This window comes from Tamandua tetradactyla, chromosome 7 (genome assembly GCF_023851605.1).
Source record: "Tamandua tetradactyla isolate mTamTet1 chromosome 7, mTamTet1.pri, whole genome shotgun sequence".
Lineage (NCBI taxonomy): Eukaryota > Metazoa > Chordata > Mammalia > Pilosa > Myrmecophagidae > Tamandua > Tamandua tetradactyla.
The window spans coordinates 33,705,326-33,727,242 of record NC_135333.1 but is presented as its reverse complement, the minus strand read 5'-3'; the positions used below and the strand labels follow the sequence as shown (position 1 = coordinate 33,727,242).

Sequence of the window (21,917 nt, the reverse complement as noted above, 5' to 3'; positions counted from 1 at the left end):
GAAAATCCTGAAAGCAGTAAGAGAAAAACAATCTACTACATATGAGGGAAACCAAATAAGACTGAGTCCAGACTACTCAACTAGCACTGTGGATGCAAAAAGGCAGTGGCATGATATATTCAAAATCCTGAAAAAGAAAAACTTCCAGCCAAGAATTCTGTACCCAGCCAAACTGTCCTTCAAACAGAAGGGAGAAATTAAAGATTTCACACACAGAGAAGTCCTGAAAAAATTTATCAACAAGAGACTGGCCCTACAAGAAACACTAAAAGGAGTTCTGGCAGCTGAAAAAAAAAAAAAAACACAGGAGAGGAAGGTCTGGAGGAGGGCATGGAATTGAAGTGTACAACTAAGGGTAATTTAAAGAATACAAAGAAAAACAGCAAAAAGAATATATAGATCTGACAGATAAAATAGAAAAGATAAGATGGTGGACTCAAGAAATGCCTTTTCAGTAATAGCTTTGAATGTTAGACTAAATTTACCAATTAAAAGATACAGATTAGCAGAATGGATTAAGAAACATAATCCGGTTTATGCTGCTTACAAGAGACTCATCTTAGATACAAGGATACAAATAGATTGAAAGTGAACAGATGGAAAAAGATTTTCCATGGAAGTTATAACCAGAAGAAAGCAGGAGTAGCTCTACTAATATCAGACAAAACAGACTTTAAATGTAACGACATCATAAGAGACAAAAAAGGACACTAATATAGTAATTAAAGGGTCGGTTCACCAAGAAGATATAGCAATCATAAATGTTTATGCTCCCAATCAAGGAGCTTCAATGTACATGAGACAGACATTGGCACAACTGAATGGAGCAATAGGTATTTCAACAATAATAGTACAAGACTTCAATACACCACTCTCCTCTATAGATAGAACAAACCAGACAGAAGATCAACAAGGAAATAGAGAAGTTAAATAACTTGATAAATGAATTAGACCTAACAGACATATTAGGACATTGCACCCCAAAGCACAAGGATATACATTCTTCTCTAGTGCTCATGGAACATTCTCCAGGATAGATCATGTGCTGGGACACAAAGCAGGTCTTTATAAATTTAAAAGCATTGAAATTATTCAAGGCACTTTCTCTGATCACAATGGGATGAAGCTGGATCTCAACCACCAAAGAACGAGAACATACACAAATATATGGAGATTAAATAACACACTCTTAAACAACCAGTGGGTCAAAGAAAAAAATGCTAGAAAAATAAGTAGCTATCTGGAGACGAATGAAAATGAGAATAAAACTTATCAGAACTTATGGGATGTGGCAAAGGCTGTGCTGAGAGGGAAATTATTTGCCCTAAATGCCTATATTAAAAAACAAGAAAGAGCAAAAATTGAGGACTTAGCACACCTGGAGGAACTTGAGAAAAAACAGCAAACTAACCCCAAAGCAAATAGAAGACGAGAAATAACAAAGATTAAAGCAGAGATAAGTGAATGGGAGAACAAAAGAACAACAGAAAGAATAAATAAACCCAGAAGTTGGTTCTTTAAGAAAATCAATAAAATTGATGGGCCACTACCAAGACTGACAGTGAAAAAAAGAGAGAGAATGCAAATAAACAAAATCAGAAAAGAGAAGGGGTGCGTTATCACAGACCCTGAAGAAATAAAAGAAATCATAAGAGAATACTAGACAACTTAGATGAAATGGACAAAGTCCTGAAGACACACAAACAAGCTCCACTGACTCAGGAAGAAATAGAAGATTTCAACAAACCAATCACAAGTATTCAATCAATCAGCAAAAATCTTCCTACAAAGAAAAGCTCAGGGCCAGATGGCTGCACAGGGGAATTTTATCATACAATCCAAAAAGAACTAACACCAATCCTGCTCAAACTTTTCCAAAAAATTGAGGAAAGAGAAACTCTACCTAACTCATTTTATGAAACTAATATCATCTTAATACCAAAACTAAGTAAAGATGCTCTAAGAAATGGAAACCATAGGCCAATCACCCTAATGAACATAAATGCAGAATTATCAATAAAATATTAGCAAATCGAATCCAACTGCACATTAAAAGAATTATACACCATGCCCAAGTGGGGTTTATACCAGAAATGCAAGGATGGTTTGGCACAAGAAAATCTCTTCCCCCTTTTGGTCAAGAAAGTTTTCTCAATCCCTTGATGCTGAGTCCCAGCTCATTCTAGGACTTCTGTCCCACGTTGCCAGGGAGGTTTATACCCCTGGGAGTCATTTCCCACTTAGTGGTGAGTTTGCTTGCCGTGTTGGCTGAGATGAGCCACATCTGAGCTACAGAAGAGGTTTTCTGGGGTTAACTCTTAAGCCTAATTTTAAGTAGGCTTAGTCTATCCTTTGCAGGAGTAAGTTTCGTATGAACAAACCCCAAGTTTGAGGGCTCAGCCTATTGATTTGGTCGTCCCCACTGCTTGCAAGAATACCAGGAATTCTCCTAATGGGGAAGTTGGATTTTTCCCTTTTCTTGCCCTTCTCCCAAGAGGACTTTGCAAATACTTTTTTATTCACTGTTCAAATCACTCTGGGATTTATCAGGGCATCACTTTGGATAAACCTATAAAATCTCATGCCATATTCAAGGTTCCGTGTACTTATGGTGTTCAGTAACTGTCCATATAAGTTATATTAGGAAATGCACTAGTCAAAATATAAACCTTGTACCAAATAAACATTTTTTGCTTTAGTCTCACACGAAAAAATTTCAAAATATGAATTACCATCTATTTTCAACACCCTGCAATATTGACATTCCTTTCTTCTTCCTCATACAAAAACATTTTTTAATTCGTATGTTTAGTCACTATCATTGTACACTCTGGGCATTCCTAGATTATATTTGGCCAATTTTTAAATTGAGTTGGTTCTCTTTTTATTGTTGAGTTATAAGAGTTCTTTATATAGTCTGGTTATTAAACACTTATAGATATGTGGTTTCCAAATATTTTCTCCTGTACTATATATTATCTTTTCATTTTCTTGATAATGTCCTTTGATGCACACAATTTTTTAATTTTGATGAAGTTCATTAATTTTTTTTCTTTTGTTTCTCATGCTTTTGGTGTAAAAATCGAAAAATTCATTGCCTTCTATAAGATTCTGAGATATTTCCCTATATTTTCTAGTAAGAGTTTTATAGTGTTAGCTCTTATATTTAGGTCTTGTATCCATTTTGCATTAATTTTTGTATGTGAGGAGAGGTAGAGGTCAGAATTCATTATTTTGCATGTGGATTTCCATTTCTCCTTGCACCATTTCTTGAAGAGTCTATTCTTTCCGTATTGCATGGACTTGGCACTTGTTGAAAATCAGTCAGCCATAATGTGGGGATTTATCTCTAGACTCTCAATTCTGTTCTCTTGGGCTATTTGTCAATCACTGTGCCAGTTAACCACACTGTTTTAATTACCGTAGCTTTTTCATAAGTTTTGAAATCAGGAAGTGTGACTCCTCCAACCTTATACTTCTTTTCAAGATTGTTTTGGCTATTTAAGGTCCCTTGCAGTTCTGTGTGGATGTGACATTCAGCTTTTCCATTTCTGCAAAAAAAAAAAAGGCTGCTGGAATTTTCTTAGGGATTGTATTGAATGTGCCGATAACTTTAGACTGTATTGACATTTTAACAATATTAAACTTTCCAATCCATGAGCAGGGGATGTCTTTCCATTTATTTAGGTCTTTAATTTATTTCAGCAATGTTTTAGATTTTTCAGTGTACTTGTTTAAATTTACTTTAGGTTTGTTTACGTGCTATTGTAAATGTAATTTTTTTCTTGATTTCCTTTTGAGATTACTGGAGTATAGAAATACAACTGACTTCTGTGTATTTATATTGAATTCTGCAGCTTTGCTGAATTCATGTATTAGTTCTAGTAGCTTTCTTATAAATTCATTAGGATTTCCTACATACAAGATCATGACATCTGCAAGTAGGAGAATTTTACTTCTTTCTTTCCAATTTAGATCCTTTTTTTTTCTCTTACCCTATTCTAGCTAGAACTTACAGTACAATGTTGAATAACAGTGGTGGCCATGTCTTCTTCCTGATCTTAGAGGGAAAACTTTCAGTCTTTCACCACTGAGAATGATGTTTGCGTTGTATTTTTTTTAAGAAACCTTTATCATATTGACGGTATTCTATTCTCTTCCTGGTTTTCTAAATGTCTTCATCATGAAATAGTACTGGATTGTGTCAATTGTCTTTCCATGTCAGTTGAGATGATCATGTTTTTTTTTTTCCTTCATTCTATTCTATTCTATTCTAAAAACATGGGATATTACATTGATTGATTGCCTTATGTTGATCCACCCTTGCATTCCTGGAATAAATCCTACCCAGTCGTTCTGTATAATGCTTTTAATATATTGTCGGATTTGGTTTGCCAGTATATTGTTGAGGATTTTTGCATCTGTATTCATGGAGATGTTGGCCTGTGATTTTCTTTTCTTGTGCTATCTTTATCAAAGTAATGCTTGCTTTGTAAAATGAATTAGGAAGTATTCCCTCCTCCTCTGTTTTTATAAGAGTTTGAGAAGGATTGGTGTTAAATCTTTAAATATTTGGTAGAATTTAGCAGTGAAGCCATGTGGTCCTGGACTTTTCTTTGTTGGGAGGTTTTTAGTTACTGATTCAATCACTCTACTTGTAATAGGTCTGTTGAGATTATCTTTATCTTCTTGCATCCAATTAGGTCATTTGTGTATTTCAAGAAATTTTTCCATTTCATCCAGGTTTTCTCATTTGTTGGCATAGAATTGCTCATGGTATGTCTTATAATCCTTTTTATTTCTGTAAGGTCAGGAGTAATGTCCCTGCTGTCATTCCTGATTTTAGTTATTTGTGTCCTCTCTCGTTTTTCTTTGTCATTCTGGCTAAAGGTTTGTCTGTTTTACTGCTTTTCTCAGAAAACAAAAATTTGGTTGTGTTGCTTCTCTAACTTTTGCTTTTCTATTCTGTATTTCTTTATCTCCTGCTCCAATCTTTATTATTTCCTCCTTTCTACTAACTTTGGGTTCAGTTTGCTCTTCTAGTTTCTTTACGTCAGAAGTTAGGTTATTGATTGTGATCATTCTTCCTTGTTTTAATGTAGGCATTTAGAGCTATAAATTTCCCTATGAGCACTGCCTTCACTCCCTCCCATAAGTTTTGGTTTGCTAACACTGCCACAGTGCAATATAACAGAAAGGGTTGGCTTTTACAATGGGGATTTATTAACTTAGAATTTACAGTTCTTTGGCCATGGAAATGTTCCATGTGTACTTGAAAAGAACGTGTATTCTTCTGTTTTGGGGTATAGTGTTCTATATATGTCCTGTGGCATAATTTTATTCTTGGCCTGGTGGCTTAGTCTCTTTCTCTCCCTCCCTCGCCATTTTGGCACGTCCGGTTCTTCTAGACCTCTGAATTACAAGCCTCACCGGCGACTAGTGATGATGCAGCCTTGTCTCTCTAACCCTATTGGCCTTCTTCTTAGTCCTCCACCTACCCAACATCCTCTGCTACGGGTACACTCAGGAACAGCATCTCTATGGTCACAGTCACTCATCCGTCCTCCCTGTGTGATTGGCTACCCTCCCCTGGAGGCCACGCCCTAACTCCGCCTCTCCTCAAACTGTATATAATCCAGGGCTCGTCAAGCCTCGTGGTCTTTAGCTTCTGGTGGCCCTGGCATAAGCGTCTACCAACAATAAAGCTACCTCGCTTCATGCCTTAATTGGCTCGGCCTCCAGTCCTTTAGACCCGCAGCGAGGTCTCCTGCGCGCGCCCCTTGGACCCAGACCCCCGGCTCGAGCCCCTTTTCTGCGTGCGGCAGCGTCGTCTAGCAAGCAGTGAGAAGCTGAGGAGTAGAGGGTCCCCGATAGCTTAGCGGTTGGGCCCAAACCGCAGGTGGCACCCGAACAGGGACCCCTCTCTCCTCACCCGGCGAACTCCCACGGCACCCTAGGACCTCGTCCAAGGTAAGCGCCCTCGGCACTAGCCACCCAAATAAACTCCCAAGGAAGTCCTAGGCCCTGATCGGAGTGGCTAGTTGTCTCCCTAAATTTTGGTGAACATGGGTAGCAGAATTACTCGGCAGCAGGCACCACAGGTCCGTGCCCTAGCGGCGCTTTTAGACGCTCATAATTGTAAAGTCTCTGTTGAGCAGCTGCAGGTTTATTGGGATCTCCTGCTTCCTTTTAACCTGTGGCTAGTGACTTGCCACCTGTGGAGTATAGACACTTACGATCAGCTAATTGCGAGAGTAATGGACAAAATGGAGCACGAGGGTAAGCGTTTCCCTCCGGGGTTGCTCCCCACTCTCCTTGCCATTCGCTCCTGCCTTCAGGGCTCCTCGCCACCGACAGACGGCCGCCCGGCCCGAGTGAGGGCCATGGAGGCTGACGGCTCCGATTCTGAGTCAGACTCGGTCGCCGAGTCGCTGCTCGATCAGCTTAATAATCGGCTAGAGGTAGATCCCCCGAGGGATACAAATGGCGGCCTTCCGGCTTCTTCCTCGAGTAAAGAGCAAAGCCACAGGAAGAACCTCTACCCCACCCTCCCGAAAGGGAGTGGCCAGGAGCCATCTCGTAACTCACTCCCTCCCAACCCGCTTCCGCCTCCTCCGGAGTTAAAAAAGCGGAACGACACTCCCTCGACCCCTCCTCTCACAGGGGAGGAGCCTGGTCCGCCATCTTATGCCCCTCCTCCGCCTTTTTGTGAGACCCGTCCATCATTTTGTGACCCTGGGGCCACGGCCGCCAGCCCAGTCTGGCCTGGTAGCCCACCTGTTCAGTCCGCTGCAGCGGCATGGCCTACTGAGCCCCAGCGGCCCCTCCCGCCACCCATGGTTGGATGCTTCCCTATGAATCTCCAGCCGACGCAGCAGTGCCCACTTGCTTGGTATCCTCACAGTGCAGAGGCAATCAAGCAACTGCGCAAAGCGGTCAAGGAAGACGGGTTTGCGAGTCCATACGCGACCCACCTGCTAGAGGAAATGTCCACGCAGCTTAATACACCTCACGATTGGAAAACTCTAGCCAGAGCTATCCTCACCCCAGGCCAGTATGTTGGTTGGAAGGCGCACTTCAACTCAGAGGCCGAGCGGGCTGCTCGACAAATAGATTACCCAGGAGGGCCCCCGGGCCTCGGCATCCCTCTCGAGTCTTTCCTCGGGAGCGGTCGGTACTTCGACCCAGTGGTCTATACCACTGCCCCGTATGGGTTTTGGGTTCAGTTACGAGAAGTAGCCATGCGGGCCTTCCGTAATTGTTCAGCCTCCAGACCAGAACAAATTACCAAGTTAATTCAGAAAACAGACGAGGATTTCACCTCCTTTGTCTCTAGGGTACAAGCGGCTTGCAAAAACAAAATACACGATTATCAGGGGCAAAATGCACTGGCTAAGGAACTCATATTTGAGGGAGCCCGTCCCATCTTCAGACAAGCGCTGGCAGGCGTTAGAGAGAAGTCCATCTCTGATTGGGTACTTGCTTGTTCCAACATTAACCCTTCCGCAAGAGATCTTGCTGACTCCCTAGCACTCGCACTTAGAGCTACTAATGAATGTTACTGGTGCGGTGAGTCTGGACATTTTGCTCGGGAGTGTCCTAAGCAACCTGACCCGAGAGACACGGGGGCCAAGCCACCGGAAGGAAAATGCTGGCAAGAGCAAAAGCCCAAAACCCCTTGCCCAAAGTGTAACAATGGCTATCACTGGGCACGCAATTGCCACGCACCTAACCCACCTTTAAACTTCCAAAGGGGCAGGTCTCAGCCCCGTCCCCAAGAGACCCGGGGTGTCAGCAGGAACACCCCCAAAGCATAATGTGGACCATTCCTATAACCCCGAACAAACCCACCCGTAAACTAAAAATCGGAGCCGATTGGCTTCTAGGTACGGTGGACTCGGGAGCAGAAATTTCATGCCTTCCTGCAAAATGGAAGAATCTGTGCCCAACTACCTCAGGGCCCGCAGTAATCGGTGCCACGGGCTCTGCCCCCTCGGCGAGAGCCGCCATTCCCCTTACATGGGAGGATGAAGAAGGCCACCGAGGTGTCTTCAGGCCATTGTTTCTAAACACCACTGTCCAGATCTTATGGGGGCGAGACATTCTAGCAGCCTCAGGGGCATATATTACCACGCAGCCCCCTCAAGAATGTTTCTCAACCACTGTCGGCCAGGCCCTCTGGGGGCGAGCCATCCCCGCAGATGTAGGGACCGATACTACCTCGCAGCCCCCCCAATAGTTTGCGCCACTGCTCGCGTTACACCTCCAGCACCCACTCCTCTTCAATGGGACACAGAGGAGCCTATCTGGGTGGAGCAGTGGCCGCTTCCATCCCACAAGTTAACAATATTAGAGCGACTAGTGCAAGAGCAATTAGTCGCAGGACACATAGAGCCATCACGTAGTCCTTACAATTCTCCAGTTTTTATCATCAGTAAAAAGGGAGGTACCAAATTTAGACTTCTTCATGCTCTATGGTCACAGTCACTCATCCGTCCTCCCTGTGTGATTGGCTACCCTCCCCTGGAGGCCACACCCTAACTCCGCCTCTCCTCAAACTGTATATAATCCAGGGCTCATCAAGCCTCGTGGTCTTTAGCTTCTGGCGGCCCTGGCATAAGCGTCTACCAACAATAAAGCTACCTCGCTTCATGCCTTAATTGACTCGGCCTCCAGTCCTTTAGACCCGCAGCGAGGTCTCCTGCGCGCGCCCCTTGGACCCAGACCCCCGGCTCAAGCCCCTTTTCTGCGTGCGGCAGTGTCGTCTAGCAAGCAGTGAGAAGCTGAGGAGTAGAGGGTCCCCGATAGTTTAGCGGTTGGCCCAAACCGCAATGTCCATTAGGTCTAATTGGTTAATAGTGTTCTTCAAGTTCTCTGTTTCTTTATTGATCTTCTGATTTGATGTTCTATCAAATATTGAAAATGGTGTCTCTGTCTATTATTGTAGCGCTATCTATTTCTCACTTCAGTTCTGTCTGGTTTTTATTCATATATTTGGGGGCACTGTTGTAAGGTGCTTATGTTTATAATCATATATTCATGCTGAACTGAAGCTTTCCATCAATATGTAATATCCTTTTCTGTTTCTTATAGTCATCTTTTGACTTACAGTCAGTTTTGTCTGAGAATAATATAGCTAGTCTAGTTCTCTTTTGATTACTTACTTGCGTGGAGTAGCTTTTTTGTACCCTTTTACTTTCAATCTAAAAATGAGTTTCTTTGTACCTAAAGTAAGTCTCTTATAGACAGCATAGCTGGATCATACTTTTTCTTCCAATCTCCCAATCTCTGACTTTTAATAAGGAGGTTAATTCATTGGCATTTAACATCTAATATCTAATAATATCTAATATCTAAGTAATATCTCAGAAGAAAGGATTCACTTTTGCCATTCAGCCATTTGTTTTCAGTATGTCATGTGTTTTTAGTTTCTCAATTATTTTATTACTGCCTTTTTTGTATTTAATTGTTCTTTATAGTGTACTGTAATGACTCCCATGTTCTTTCTTTTTCTCTATAATTTTATTTATTTTCTTAGTGGTTACCTTTCTAATTACAATGAACATTAAACTGATAACCTAGTTTGAATAGTACCAACCTAGTTTCAGTAGTATACAAAGTCTCTACTTCTAAATATCTCCATCCCTTCCCCCTTTGTATTATTGTTGTCTCAAATTACATCTTTAAACATTATATGCTTATTAACATAGATTTTAAATGTTATTTTACACATTTGGTTGGAAGTCATATGTGAGGGGGACAAAGCATTTACAAACCAAAAGTACATTAATAGAGGATTTTATATTTACCTGTGTACTCACCTTTACCAGTGTTCTTTATTTCTTCATATGGCCTTGAGTTATAGTCTAGTGTCCTTTTGTTTCAGCCTGAAATGGTCTCTTTAACATTTCTTGTAGGGCAGATCCTCCACTGGTAATGAACTCTTTCAGCTTTGTTGGTCTTGACGTATGTTCATTTCTCCTTTGTTTTCGAAAGATAATTTTGCTGGATATAGGATTCTTGGTTGACAATATTTTTCTTAAGGACTTTAAATATGCCATCCCTTTGTATTTTGGCCTCCATGGTTTCTGATGAGGAATTTTCTGTTAACCTTATGGGGATCCCTAGTGACAAGTTGCTTCTCTCTTGCTGATTTCAAAATCCTCTCTGTCTTTGGATGTTTACAATTTCACTCTAGTGTATCTTGGTACAGATATCTTATGGTTATCCTGCTTGGAGTTCACTGAGATTCCTGGGTGTATATATTCATATCGTTCATCAAATTTGGGAAGTTTTAGTTGGTACACTTGATAGTGTTCCACAGGTACCTCAGACTCTGTTCATTTTTTTTTCCCTTCTGCTCCTCACACTGAATAATTTCAGTTGTCTTGTCTTCAAGTTTGTTGGTCCTTTCATATGCCTGTTCAAATCTGCTGTTGGATCTGTCAAATGAGGTTTTAATTTAAATTACTGTTTTTTGCATCTCCAAAATTTATTTTGGGTTCTTTTTTATAATTTATATCTCTTTATTTTGTTCAGACAGTATCTTCTGTATTTCCTTTGGCTCTGGTATATGTATTTCTTTAGCTCATTGAACATATTTGACAGTTTATTTTAAGCTTTTGACTAATAGTTCCAATATAGGAGCTTCTTCAGGGATGATTTCTGATCAATTCTTTTCTTCCCGTAAATGATCCATACCTTCCTGTTTATTTGTGTTTTCCAGTCTTTTGTTGAGAGCTGGACATTCTGAGTATTATGTTATTACTACTCTGGCAATCTAGTTCTCCCTCTCCTCTGGGATTTCTAGGGTTTTATGTTGCTGTTGTTGTTGAGGGCTGGAGCCATCAATTTATGACTTTTCTAAACTATTTTTGCTCCATGAGGAATGGAAAGAAGAGGATAAATAAATAGGTACTACCCCTTTAAGCCTCCTCTGCCACTTTTCCCTGATAAGGTTGAAACAGTGGCCACCCTCAGAGCTGGCCCACCTAGCAGCCCACCCAGCAATCTGAAGTATCTGATCAGATAGTGATCAGTGATCAAATCACACTTCCCCAGATTTTGGAGTACTGTGTCCTTGTAGCCCATTCTACACCAGCAAGCTGCATTAGGAGCTGAGACTTCAGCCCCCACTGCTGCCTATCATGAAGTTAAGGGGTGGAGGATAGTAGCCACTGCTCCATTTACCACAATTTACGAGCTTCTTCCTCCATCTCTTCCCTGTATACTGCACAGTGTTCCACTACACTCCAGAATTTCAAAATAGTTATTCAGACATTTTCTGTCAGTTTAAATAGTTGTTTAGGTGGAGGAACTGATTTCTGGCACTTCCTATTCTGTCATCTTCCCACAATCCTCTTCAGGTATAGTACATTTTTGTGCTTGAGGTTGTCCTTATAATCCTCTTAGTCTTTCAGCTTGTTAATAATGTATATATGAAAAGAGAGTTTTAAATAATGGTTAAGTCTTAATCTTGTTGCATTAACTGTTAAAAGTTTTTTTTTTGTTTAATAATTTATCAGGCACCCCATTTCATTTTTTTAGAAATGTATATATATAATGGCCCTTTGATATTATGCATGGAAGCTTATACTCTGATTCGTGCTCTCCTCTCTTCTTTTTCTTCTTAAAAAATGCAGTAGACTGCTCAGGATCACGTTATATCTGATTTTTCTCTATTAAATAATGTGCACATTACACTGAATAGGAATACATTCTAAAATCTGAACAACAGGCATGTATTGATATTCTTCTTTCTGGCTTCTTAGGCACTGGCTGTTTTTATAAATGAGACTAGCAAGAGTGTCTGAGTAGGAACTTTTCAGATTATGATCAGTACCTCAAGTGACAGTGCATGAAACACTGTGTCATAACTAAAGTGACTCCTTGGTGATGTGTGAATCAATAAAAATATAAGAAACAATCATAAAATTATTTGATTTTTTTTATTTCGAGATAGGTGTTCTCATAATATCATAAGTGATAAGTAGCATAATATCTTAACTTTTTTTTAACTTTTTTTTTATTAATTAACAGAAAAAAAGAAATTAACCCAACATTTAGAAATCATACCATTCTATATATGCAATCAGTAATTCTTAACATCATCACATAGATGCATGATCATCGTTTCTTAGTACATTTGCATCGGTTTAGAAGAACTAGCAACACAACCGAAAAAGATATAGAATGTTAATATAGAGAGAAAAATAAAAGAAATAATAGTAAAAACAAAACAAAACAAAAACCTATAGCTCGGATGCAGCTTCATTCAGTGTTTTAACATGATTACTTTACAATTAGGTATTATTGTGCTGTCCATTTTTGAGTTTTTGTATCTAGTCCTGTTGCATAGTCTGTATCCCTTCAGCTCCAATTACCTATTATCTTACCCTGTTTCTAACTCCTGCTGGACTCTGTTATCAATGACATATTCCAAGTTTATTCTCGAATGTCGATTCACATCATTGGGACCATACAGTATTTGTCTTTTAGTTTTTGGCTAGACTCACTCAGCATAATGTTCTCTAGGTCCATCCATGTTATTACATGCTTCATAAGTTTATCCTGTCTTAAAGCTGCATAATATTTCATCGTATGTATATACCACAGTTTGTTTAGCCACTCGTCTGTTGATGGACATTTTGGCTGTTTCCATCTCTTTGCAATTGTAAATAACGCTGCTATAAACATTGGTGTGCAAATGTCCGTTTGAGTTTTTGCCCTTAATTCCTTTGAGTAGATTCCCAGCAATGGTATTGCTGGGTCGTATGGCAATTCTATATTCAGCTTTTTGAGGAACCGCCAAACTGCCTTCCACAGTGGTTGCACCATTTGACATTCCCACCAACAGTGGATAAGTGTGCCTCTTTCACCGCATCCTCTCCAGCACTTGTCATTTTCTGTTTTGTTGATAATGGCCATTCTGGTGGGTGTGAGATGATATCTCATTGTGGTTTTGATTTGCATTTCTCTAATGGCCAGGGACATTGAGCATCTCTTCATGTGCCTTTTGGCCATTTGTATTTCCTCTTCTGAGAGGTGTCTGTTCAAGTCTTTTTCCCATTTTGTAATTGGGTTGGCTGTCTTTTTGTTGTTGAGTTGAACAATCTCTTTATAAATTCTGGTAATATCTTACTTTTAATCTCATGGCTGTTCCATCAAGTTTATCCTTTGTTAGGCTGTGTTTTCTACATAGTATGTTTTGATAGTCTTTTGATAGTCTTGATGCAAAAACGTGTACATCAAAACATTTTTCCTCCACGTGGTATTTGAGTTTTAGTAAAAGATTCTCTTCCTAAGAATTGTGCCTTCTGGTTCTTCAGAGTTTGGCTCGAGCCAGACAGCTTGACTTGTGCTTGTTTGTTGAGTTTGTTCATTCTTTCATTTGTTCAATTATTTATTTTAAAAATATTTATAAAGTATATACTGTGTATCAGGTACTTTGTTAAAACCCTGTCTGGTATTTCTTTTAATCATTTCAGAACTGTTGAGAAATATTTTAATATCTCATGATGATATTAAATTGGGATCAGTGTGGTTTCAAAAAAGAAGCACCTGACTCGTTGAATTGTTCCACTCTGAGGCAACCTTGGGGAATCAAGATCCCCATCCTTAAATTTGTAAGGATCATGCTGCTTATAAAGTTCTTTCAGGTGTTTTGTGATAATTCATAACTGCTGCTTCTGCCTGCAAATCCTAATTCCTTAAGTCATGAGGAACTCTTCTGTGAGCTTCTTGTCCCTACTGAAACACTTATGAAATTTCACCATTTTCTTACACTTACTCACTTAAAACCATATGAGCCACTTACATGTGACTTGGGGTTTGTGTATTTTTATCTGATATTGTCATGGACTTTGCATGTGCTCAATAAACTAATTTCCCTCTTTAAAACTGTTTTATTTTTAAATTGTATTAAAATTATATAAAAGTTGCTTCTTTGGATGCTATATAAAATGGCAGATTATCTCCTATTATACAAATGAGAAAATTCACTACTCTTTTCATATCCAGAGATGCTGTTAGCAGCCATTTTGCTATTAGCAAGGCTTCTGAATTGCTTCTAATAGTAGTGGCTTGTGTGGTATCTTGACACAAAGAAACATCCTGTCTTAGGTCCCTTAATGGATTGGTGGCAAAGGTATAAATGGAACATTAGTATGTGAAAATTTTGATATGAAGCAACAAAGCTTAAAACATATTTTGCTTTCCCTTTGTCTCTCCTTTTCTTTTTAAAGGAGTAGTGAATGTATTGCTAACAACTCCACTCTGGGTGGTAAACACCAGACTGAAGCTGCAAGGAGCAAAATTTAGGAATGAAGAGATTGTACCAACCAACTACAAAGGTATTATGGGTAAGTGTCTCTTCAGTAAATTCCTATTTAAAAATTTTCTTTTTCTTTGTATCTGAGATCTGTTGCCATGGTAATGCATAACAGATAGTCAAGTCTCAAAGCATAAAACATTGCGCATTTATTTATCTAACATGTCAGTGGACTGACTAATCTAGGCTGACTCCAGCCTGTGAGTCTGTGCTCCATCTATCTCTTATCCTCTTTCTGGATCCTCTTCATGGTGAGCACTAGAGGATACATCCAAATCATGCAAGCATATTTCAAGCCCATATTTGCTTCTTGTCTGCCAGCATCTTATAGGCCAAAGCACATCATATGGCCAAGCCCAAAGACAAGGGACAGAAAAAGATACTGCTTCCATGAAGTAAAAGGAGAGGGAGGCGGTATTTTTTTTCCCTCATGCAAAAACATTTTTTAATTTGTACATTTAGTCACTGTCATTGTACACTCTAGGCATTCCTAGATTATACCATCTCAGTCTTTATAATTTATCTTTCCTTCTGGTTTCATATGTGCCCCCAGCCTTCCTGCCTCTATCATTCTCACATTCAGCTTCATTCAGTGAACATACATTATTGTGCTACAACCAGGTAGTATTGTGCTATCCATTTCTGAATTTTTACCATCAGTCCTGTTGCACAATCTGTATCCCTTCAGATCCAATTACCCAATCTTTACCCTATTTCTATCTCCTGATGACCTCTGTTCTTAACTGATATTCTCCAAGTTCATTCATTAATGTTAGTTCATATTTGTGAAGTCATACAGTATTTGTCCTTTTGTTTATGACTAAACTCACTCAGCATAATGTCCTCAAGGTCCATCCATGTGTTACATGCTTCATGCCTTTATTCTGTCTTACAGCTGCATAATATTCCATCGTAGGCACGTATCACAGCTTGCTTCATTATTCGTCCTTTGATGGACATTTGGGCTATTTCCATCTCTTGGCAATTGTAAATAATGCTGCTATAACATTGGTGTGCAAATGTCCATTTGTGTCCTTGCCCTCATGTCCTCTGAATATATACCTAGCAATGGTACTGCTGGATCATATGGCATTTCTATACTTAGCTTCCTGAGAAACCACCAAACTGCCTTCCCATTGTAGGGAGGGAGTATTTTCAAAGAACAATCTACTATACATTTTTCCTAGAGTTGTCTTTGGTTAGATACCAGATTAATATCTGATGTCTTTATGCTGCTTTTTAATAGTAGTGTGGTGCCAAGTTTTCCTTTCCCACATTTCTGTATTTGGTTTATTAAGCAATAAAGAGATAACCAATAGAAATGAGAGCAGTTTTCTTATAGGTCAAATCCTTTATAACGGACTTCTTGGAGCTATCCTGCCTTTTGTTGTATGGACTTTACTGTGAAACACCTGGGCTATCAGTCACATTTCTCCTTAATACAGAATTCCTGGCAGCAATGGTGATTACTTAGGAAATCTTGACATTCTAACCGCACATTTTCAGAATTGAATTTGGTCTCAATAATTTGGTGACTGTCAGTCTGTATTTCCAAAAAAGTAATAACCTGTGAACTTGTCCCTAAAATATCATTGCAAGAAGAAAATCTTGATAAAACCAATATGATTTGTGTTCTGAGTACATTTCAACAAAATTCATGTTGTCTTTTCTAATTGGGGAATTGTATCATACTTTTTGAAAGTCACTGATTTCTTGTTTAGATGCTTTTCACCAGATAATTCGAGATGAAGGTATCTTGGCTTTGTGGAATGGGACATTTCCCTCCTTGCTATTGGTCTTCAATCCTGCAATCCAGTTCATGTTCTATGAAGGTTTTAAACGGCAACTTTTAAAGAAGCATATGAAAGTAAGCCCCAATTTTGAAAAAGCAGCAAAATAATCATCTCTGATACCTTCTTGTTCTTAGAATTGATATGCTTCTCTTTTTCTTTGCTTTCCAGCTTTCTTCTTTGGATGTGTTCATCATTGGTGCAATAGCCAAAGGAATTGCCACCACAGCCACCTATCCCATGCAGACAGTACAGTCAGTTCTGAGGGTAAGTACTGGGATTATCTCTGCATTTGGTCAAATAACATTCTAAAATGTATGGTCTCTGTTTAAAAGCCCCAACTCCTCTCAGATGTTAATGAAGCAATAAAGTAATCAGTTAGTAGGCCAGAATATTCCTCATCCATTTTCTATTTGTTTGATGTTCCGCTAACCAGGCTGCATATTAGTTTGTTTCTTATTAGGTTTGGAAGAAGTTTGAATTTGTAATTTATTAGGTAACATAGTGTTGCAGAAAAGTCCAAATGTGGAAGTAGATTCTTAAAGCATAAATTTGTTTCCTTCTCATTCAGTTTGATTTGTTTGGTACCCTAAGACAGATTATCATTTACAAAATCAGAGATTAATTTCTTTAGTTCACTCAGGAGAACTAATGATTTAGCTTCTGTGAAGCACTTCCAAATTTCTTTTTTTTCACTCATTCAGTAATTTATTCAGTCAAATTTTTTGTTTGTTTGTTTTTTTGTTTTTGTTTTTTAACTGTTTTATTAATTAAAAAAATTAACAAACAAAACATTAAGATATCATTCCATTCTACATATACAATCAGTAATTCTTAATATCATCACATAGTTGCATATTCATCATTTCTTAGAACATTTGCATCAATTTAGAAAAAGAAATAAAAAGACAACAGAAAAAGAAATAAAACAATAACAGAGAAAAAAAGATTATACATACCATACCCCTTACCCCTCGCTTTCATTTACCACTAGCATTTCAAACTAAATTTATTTTAACACTTGTTCCCCCTATTATTTATTTTTATTCCATATGTTCTACTCTTCTGTTGATATAGTAGCTAAAAGGAGCATCAGACACAAAGGTTTTCACATTCACAGAGTCTCATTGTGAAAGCTATATCATTGTTCAATCATCATCAAGAAACATGGCTACTGGAACACAGCTCTACATTTTCAGGCAGTTCCCTCCAGCCTCTCTGCTACATCTTGAACAACAAGGTGATATCTACTTAATGCATAAGAATAACCTCCAGGATAACCTCTCAACTCTGTTTGGAATCTCTCAGCCATTGACACTTAGTCTCATTTCACTCTTCCCCCTTTGGTCGAGAAGGTTCTCTCAATCCCTTGATGTTAATTCTCAGCTCATTCTAGGGTTTTTCTCAGTCCCTTGTTGCTGAGTCTCAGCTCATTCCAGGATCTCTGTCCCACGTTGCCAGGAAGGTCCACAACCCTGGGGGTCATGTCCCACGCAGAGAAGGGGAGGGTGGTGAGACTGCTCATTGTGTTGGCTGGAGAGAGAGCCACATCTGAGCAACAAAAGAGGCTCTCTTGGGGGTGATTCTTAGGCCTAAATTTTAAGTAGACTTGACATATCCTTTGTGGGCTTAAGTTTCATATGAACAACCCCCAAGACTGGGGGCTCAGCCTATAGCTTTGGTTGTCTACACTGCTTGTGAGAATATCAGGAATTCAACTTGAGGAAGTTGAATTTCTCCCCACTCTCACCATTCCCCAAAGGGGGCTTGAAAACACTTTTCTAGTCACTGATCAAATCACTCTGGGATTCATCGGGGCATCACTTTGGACAAACTAACAAAATCTCATGTCCTACCTGAGATTCCAAGTACTTATGACATTCAGTCAAACTATCTGCATGAGTTATATTAGGAAATGCTCTAGTCAAAATATAAATTTTGTAACAAATAAACATTTTTTGCTTTAGTCTCACACATAAGGTGACATTTTAAAGTATTAATTATCATCTATTTTCAGCACCCTGCAATAATGACATTCCTTTGTTCTTCCTCATGCAAAAACATTTTTAAAATTTGTACATTGTACATTTCACTATTATTATACATGCTAGGCATTCCTAGATTATACCATCTTGATCTTTACCATCTATCTTTCTTTCTGATTTCATTTATGTCCCCAGCCCTCCTCCCTCTATCATTCTCACATGCAGCTTCATTCAGTGTTTTAACATAATTACATTACAGTTAGGTAGTATTGTGCTGTCCATTTCTGAGTTTTTATATTCAGTCCTGTTGCACAATCTGTATCCCTTCAGCTCCAATTACCCAATATCTCACCCTATTTCTATCTCCTGATGGTCTCTGTTACCAAGGAAATATTCCAAGTTTATTCACTAATGTCAGTTCATATCAGTGAGACCATACCGTATTTGTCCTTTTGTTCCTGGCTAATCACACTCAGCATAATGTCCTTAAGGTCCATTCATGTTGTTACATACTTCATAACTTTATTCAGTCTTACAGCTGCATAATATTCCATCTTATGTAAATGTCACAGATTGTTTAGTCAGCTGTCTATTGATGGACATTATGGCCGTTTCCATCTCTTGGTAATTGTTAATAATGCTGCTATAAACATTGATGTGTAAAATCTCCATTTGTGTCTTTGGCCTCATGTCCTTTGAGTAGAGACAGCATATAGATGGGTCCTGTTTTTTAATCCATTTTGCCAGACTATGTCTTTTGACTGGAGAGTTTAATCCATTAACATTCAGTGTTATTACTGCATGGGTAGTACTTTCTTCTGCTATTTTGCCTTCTGGATTTTATATGTCATATCTAATTTTCCTGTCTTCGTATCTGTCTCTAGTGTTCCCTTTAGTATTTCTTGCAGAGCTGGTCTCTTGGTCACTAATTCTCTCAGTGATTTTTTGTCTGAAAATGTTTTAATTTCTCCCTCATTTTTGAAGGACAATTTTGCTGGATATAGAATTCTTGGTTGGCAGTTTTTCTCTTTTAATAATTTAAATATACTATCCCACTGTCTTCTCGCCTCCATGTTTTCTGCTGAGAGATCTGCGCATAGTCTTATTGGGCTTCCCTTGTATGTGATGGATTGCTTTTCTCTTGCTGCTTTCAAGATCCTCTCTTTCTCTTTGACCTTGGACTTTCTGATTATTAAATGTCTTGGAGTATGTCTATTTGGATCTGTTCTCTTTGGGGTACGCTGCATTTCTTGGATCTGTAATTTTAAGTCTTTCATAAGAGTTGGGAAATTTTCAGTGATAATTTCCTCCATTAGTTTTTCTCCTCCTTTTCCCTTCTCTTCTCCTTCTGGGACACCCACAACACGTATATTCATGCGCTTCATATTGTCTTTCAATTCCCTGAGTCCCTGCTCATATTTTTCCATTTTTTTCCCTATAGTTTCTGTTTCTTGTTGGATTTCAGATGTTCTGTTCTCCGGTTCATTAATCCTATGTTCTGCCTCTCGAAATCTACCATTGTAGGTTTCCATTGTTTTTTTCATCTCTTCTACTGTGTCTTTCATTCCCATAAGTTCTGTGATTTTTTTCAGACTTTCAGTTTCTTCTTTTTGTTCCTTCCTTGCCTTTTTTATATCCTCCCTCAATTCATTGATTTGGTTTTTGATGAGGTTTTCCATGTCTGTTCGTATATTCTGAATTAGTTGTTTCAGCTCCTGTATGTCATTTGAATTGTTGGTTTGTTCCTTTGACTGGGCCATATCTTCAATTTCCTTAGTGTGATTTGTTATTTTTTGCTGGCATCTAGGCATTTAATTACCTTAATTAGTTTATTCTGGAGATTGCTTTCACTTCTTTTATCTAGGGTTTTGTTGCTGGATGAATTTGTTGTCTATCTGTTCTTTGACATTCTGTTCAGCTTTATCTGAACCTTTAGCTTAAGTTTTGTTTAACAGAGGAGAATTTTTCAGTTCTTGTTTTCTTGTTTCTTGCCCTGCTTGTGTGGTACCTTTCCCCCACACTCACTTAGGAGGGTCTGCTTGGATATTATAGACCCCAGCCAGATTTTCCCAGACCAAACTGGCTTCCTATCAGGAGAAGAGTCACCTGCGTTGGTTTTCCCCTAGGGTGAGACCCAGCAGGTTGTGAAAGACTTTCCTGTGAAGTCTCTGGACTCTGTTTTTCTTATCCTGCCCAGTATGTGGTGCTTGTCTGACTGCAGGTCCCACCAGCATAAGATGATGCAGTACCTTTAACTTTGGCAGACTCACCCTGCTGGGGGCGTGGTGGAGACAGAGGAGAGGTTGTAGGCTGGTTTTAATGCCTTCAAATTACCAAGCCCTGGTTTCTGAATTCCTTGATGGAGGGATTCCACCTGAGTTGGGCTTCACCCCTCCACTGGGGAAGGCACAGGCTCCAGACAAGCCCCCAAAAGAGTTCACTTCTGCCTATGTCTGGGGCAGTTGCAGCCTGAAAAGTCCTGCCGCTGTATCCAGAGGCAGTCAAGCCTTTATAAATACACAGCCACAAAAACCTCTGTTTCCTTCTTTTTTTTTCCCCCCCTTTTCCTATCAGTCCTGCCCCCTTGGTGCCGGGGCAAAAATGAGGAACCTCTGCTTTGATCAGGTTCACCTAAGCTGGGGGCCTATTTTTAGTAGTCAGAATTAGTTAATTAGTTCCACAATTGGTGTTTGATTGTGCCCAGTCCCTGCTGCTGGTAAAGTCCTTTCCTTTCCCCTCTGGAAAGCAGCCTGTGGGGGAGGGGCACTGGCTGCTACAGCTTTGGGAACTCACGGTTGGGGGCGGTGTGCTCGCAGCGGGTCCAGCTGGTTCAGACTGGGGTACGCTGTGTGTCTGGTCACTGACGTGGCCCCAGGAGCTGTTCTGTACTGTTTCTGGTTATTTAGTAGTTGTTCTGGAGGATGAACTAAAACACGCACGTTGTTAAGCCGCCATCTTGACGTATTCAGTCGAATTTTTATTAAGTACCCACTCTATGTTAGGAACTCAGTTCACAATGGGGAATTAAACAGTTATAATGCCTGAACTCAAAAAATTAGTGGAGGAAACACAGAACAAGTAAACAAAGAAAATAAGCATGTAATGAAAGTTGAGGAAAGAGCTACAAAGACAGTGAACAGTATTCTGTGATCTTCTTAGATAGGATAATTGGTGAAGGGCTTCTCAGGGACAGCATATATAAATCAAGACATAGAGGAAGATAAGGATCCAGCTATGCAAAAAGTGGAGGAAAGCTCATTCTAGGTAAAGTATTTACATGTATTAAGAACATGGTAAATTCTAAAAACTGAAAGGAGGCCACTGTGTTTGGAGAGTGGCTCAGGATGAGGTTGTCACAGTATGGAAGGAGGCTGGAGGTAAGGATTCTAGATATTATTGTCACTGAAGTGGAGAGTCTTTGGAGGACTTTGTGGAGGGAAAATAATATGATCTTCTTTGGAATCTGAAAGTATTACTGTGGCTGTTGATGTGGCAAATCAGTCAGAAGAAGGCTAAGAGAAAAGGAGGCAATCAGATAGGAGGCTGTTTGTGTAATGTAGGTGAGAGTGATAGTAGCTTAGACTAGGGTGGTGCCAGTGGGGAGAAGAAACAAATCATGGACAGGATCAAGGTCTACTTTGAAGGGAAAATTCATGGGAGTTATTGCTAGATAAATGAATTGGGGATAGTAGTGAGGATATTTCAGTTCAGAAAAATTATTTTCTGTCAAAAGTATTATTAATGTATTATTTTTCAATTGGTACTTAATATAAAGGAATTCAGTAGCACCCAAATGAAACTATTTTAGTACTT

At 39.3% G+C, this 21,917-nt stretch overlaps 1 protein-coding gene across 1 annotated transcript in view; it reads left to right on the top strand.

The window, feature by feature from the left end:
• SLC25A17 (solute carrier family 25 member 17) overlaps positions 1-21,917 on the top strand; it is a 107,053-nt gene that overhangs the window by 66,994 nt on the left and 18,142 nt on the right. Inside the window, exons 5-7 of the mRNA XM_077168956.1 lie at positions 14,244-14,360; positions 16,051-16,196; positions 16,291-16,386. Coding sequence (XP_077025071.1) covers positions 14,244-14,360; positions 16,051-16,196; positions 16,291-16,386 — 359 coding nt within the window. The remainder of the gene's footprint in view (positions 1-14,243; positions 14,361-16,050; positions 16,197-16,290; positions 16,387-21,917) is intronic.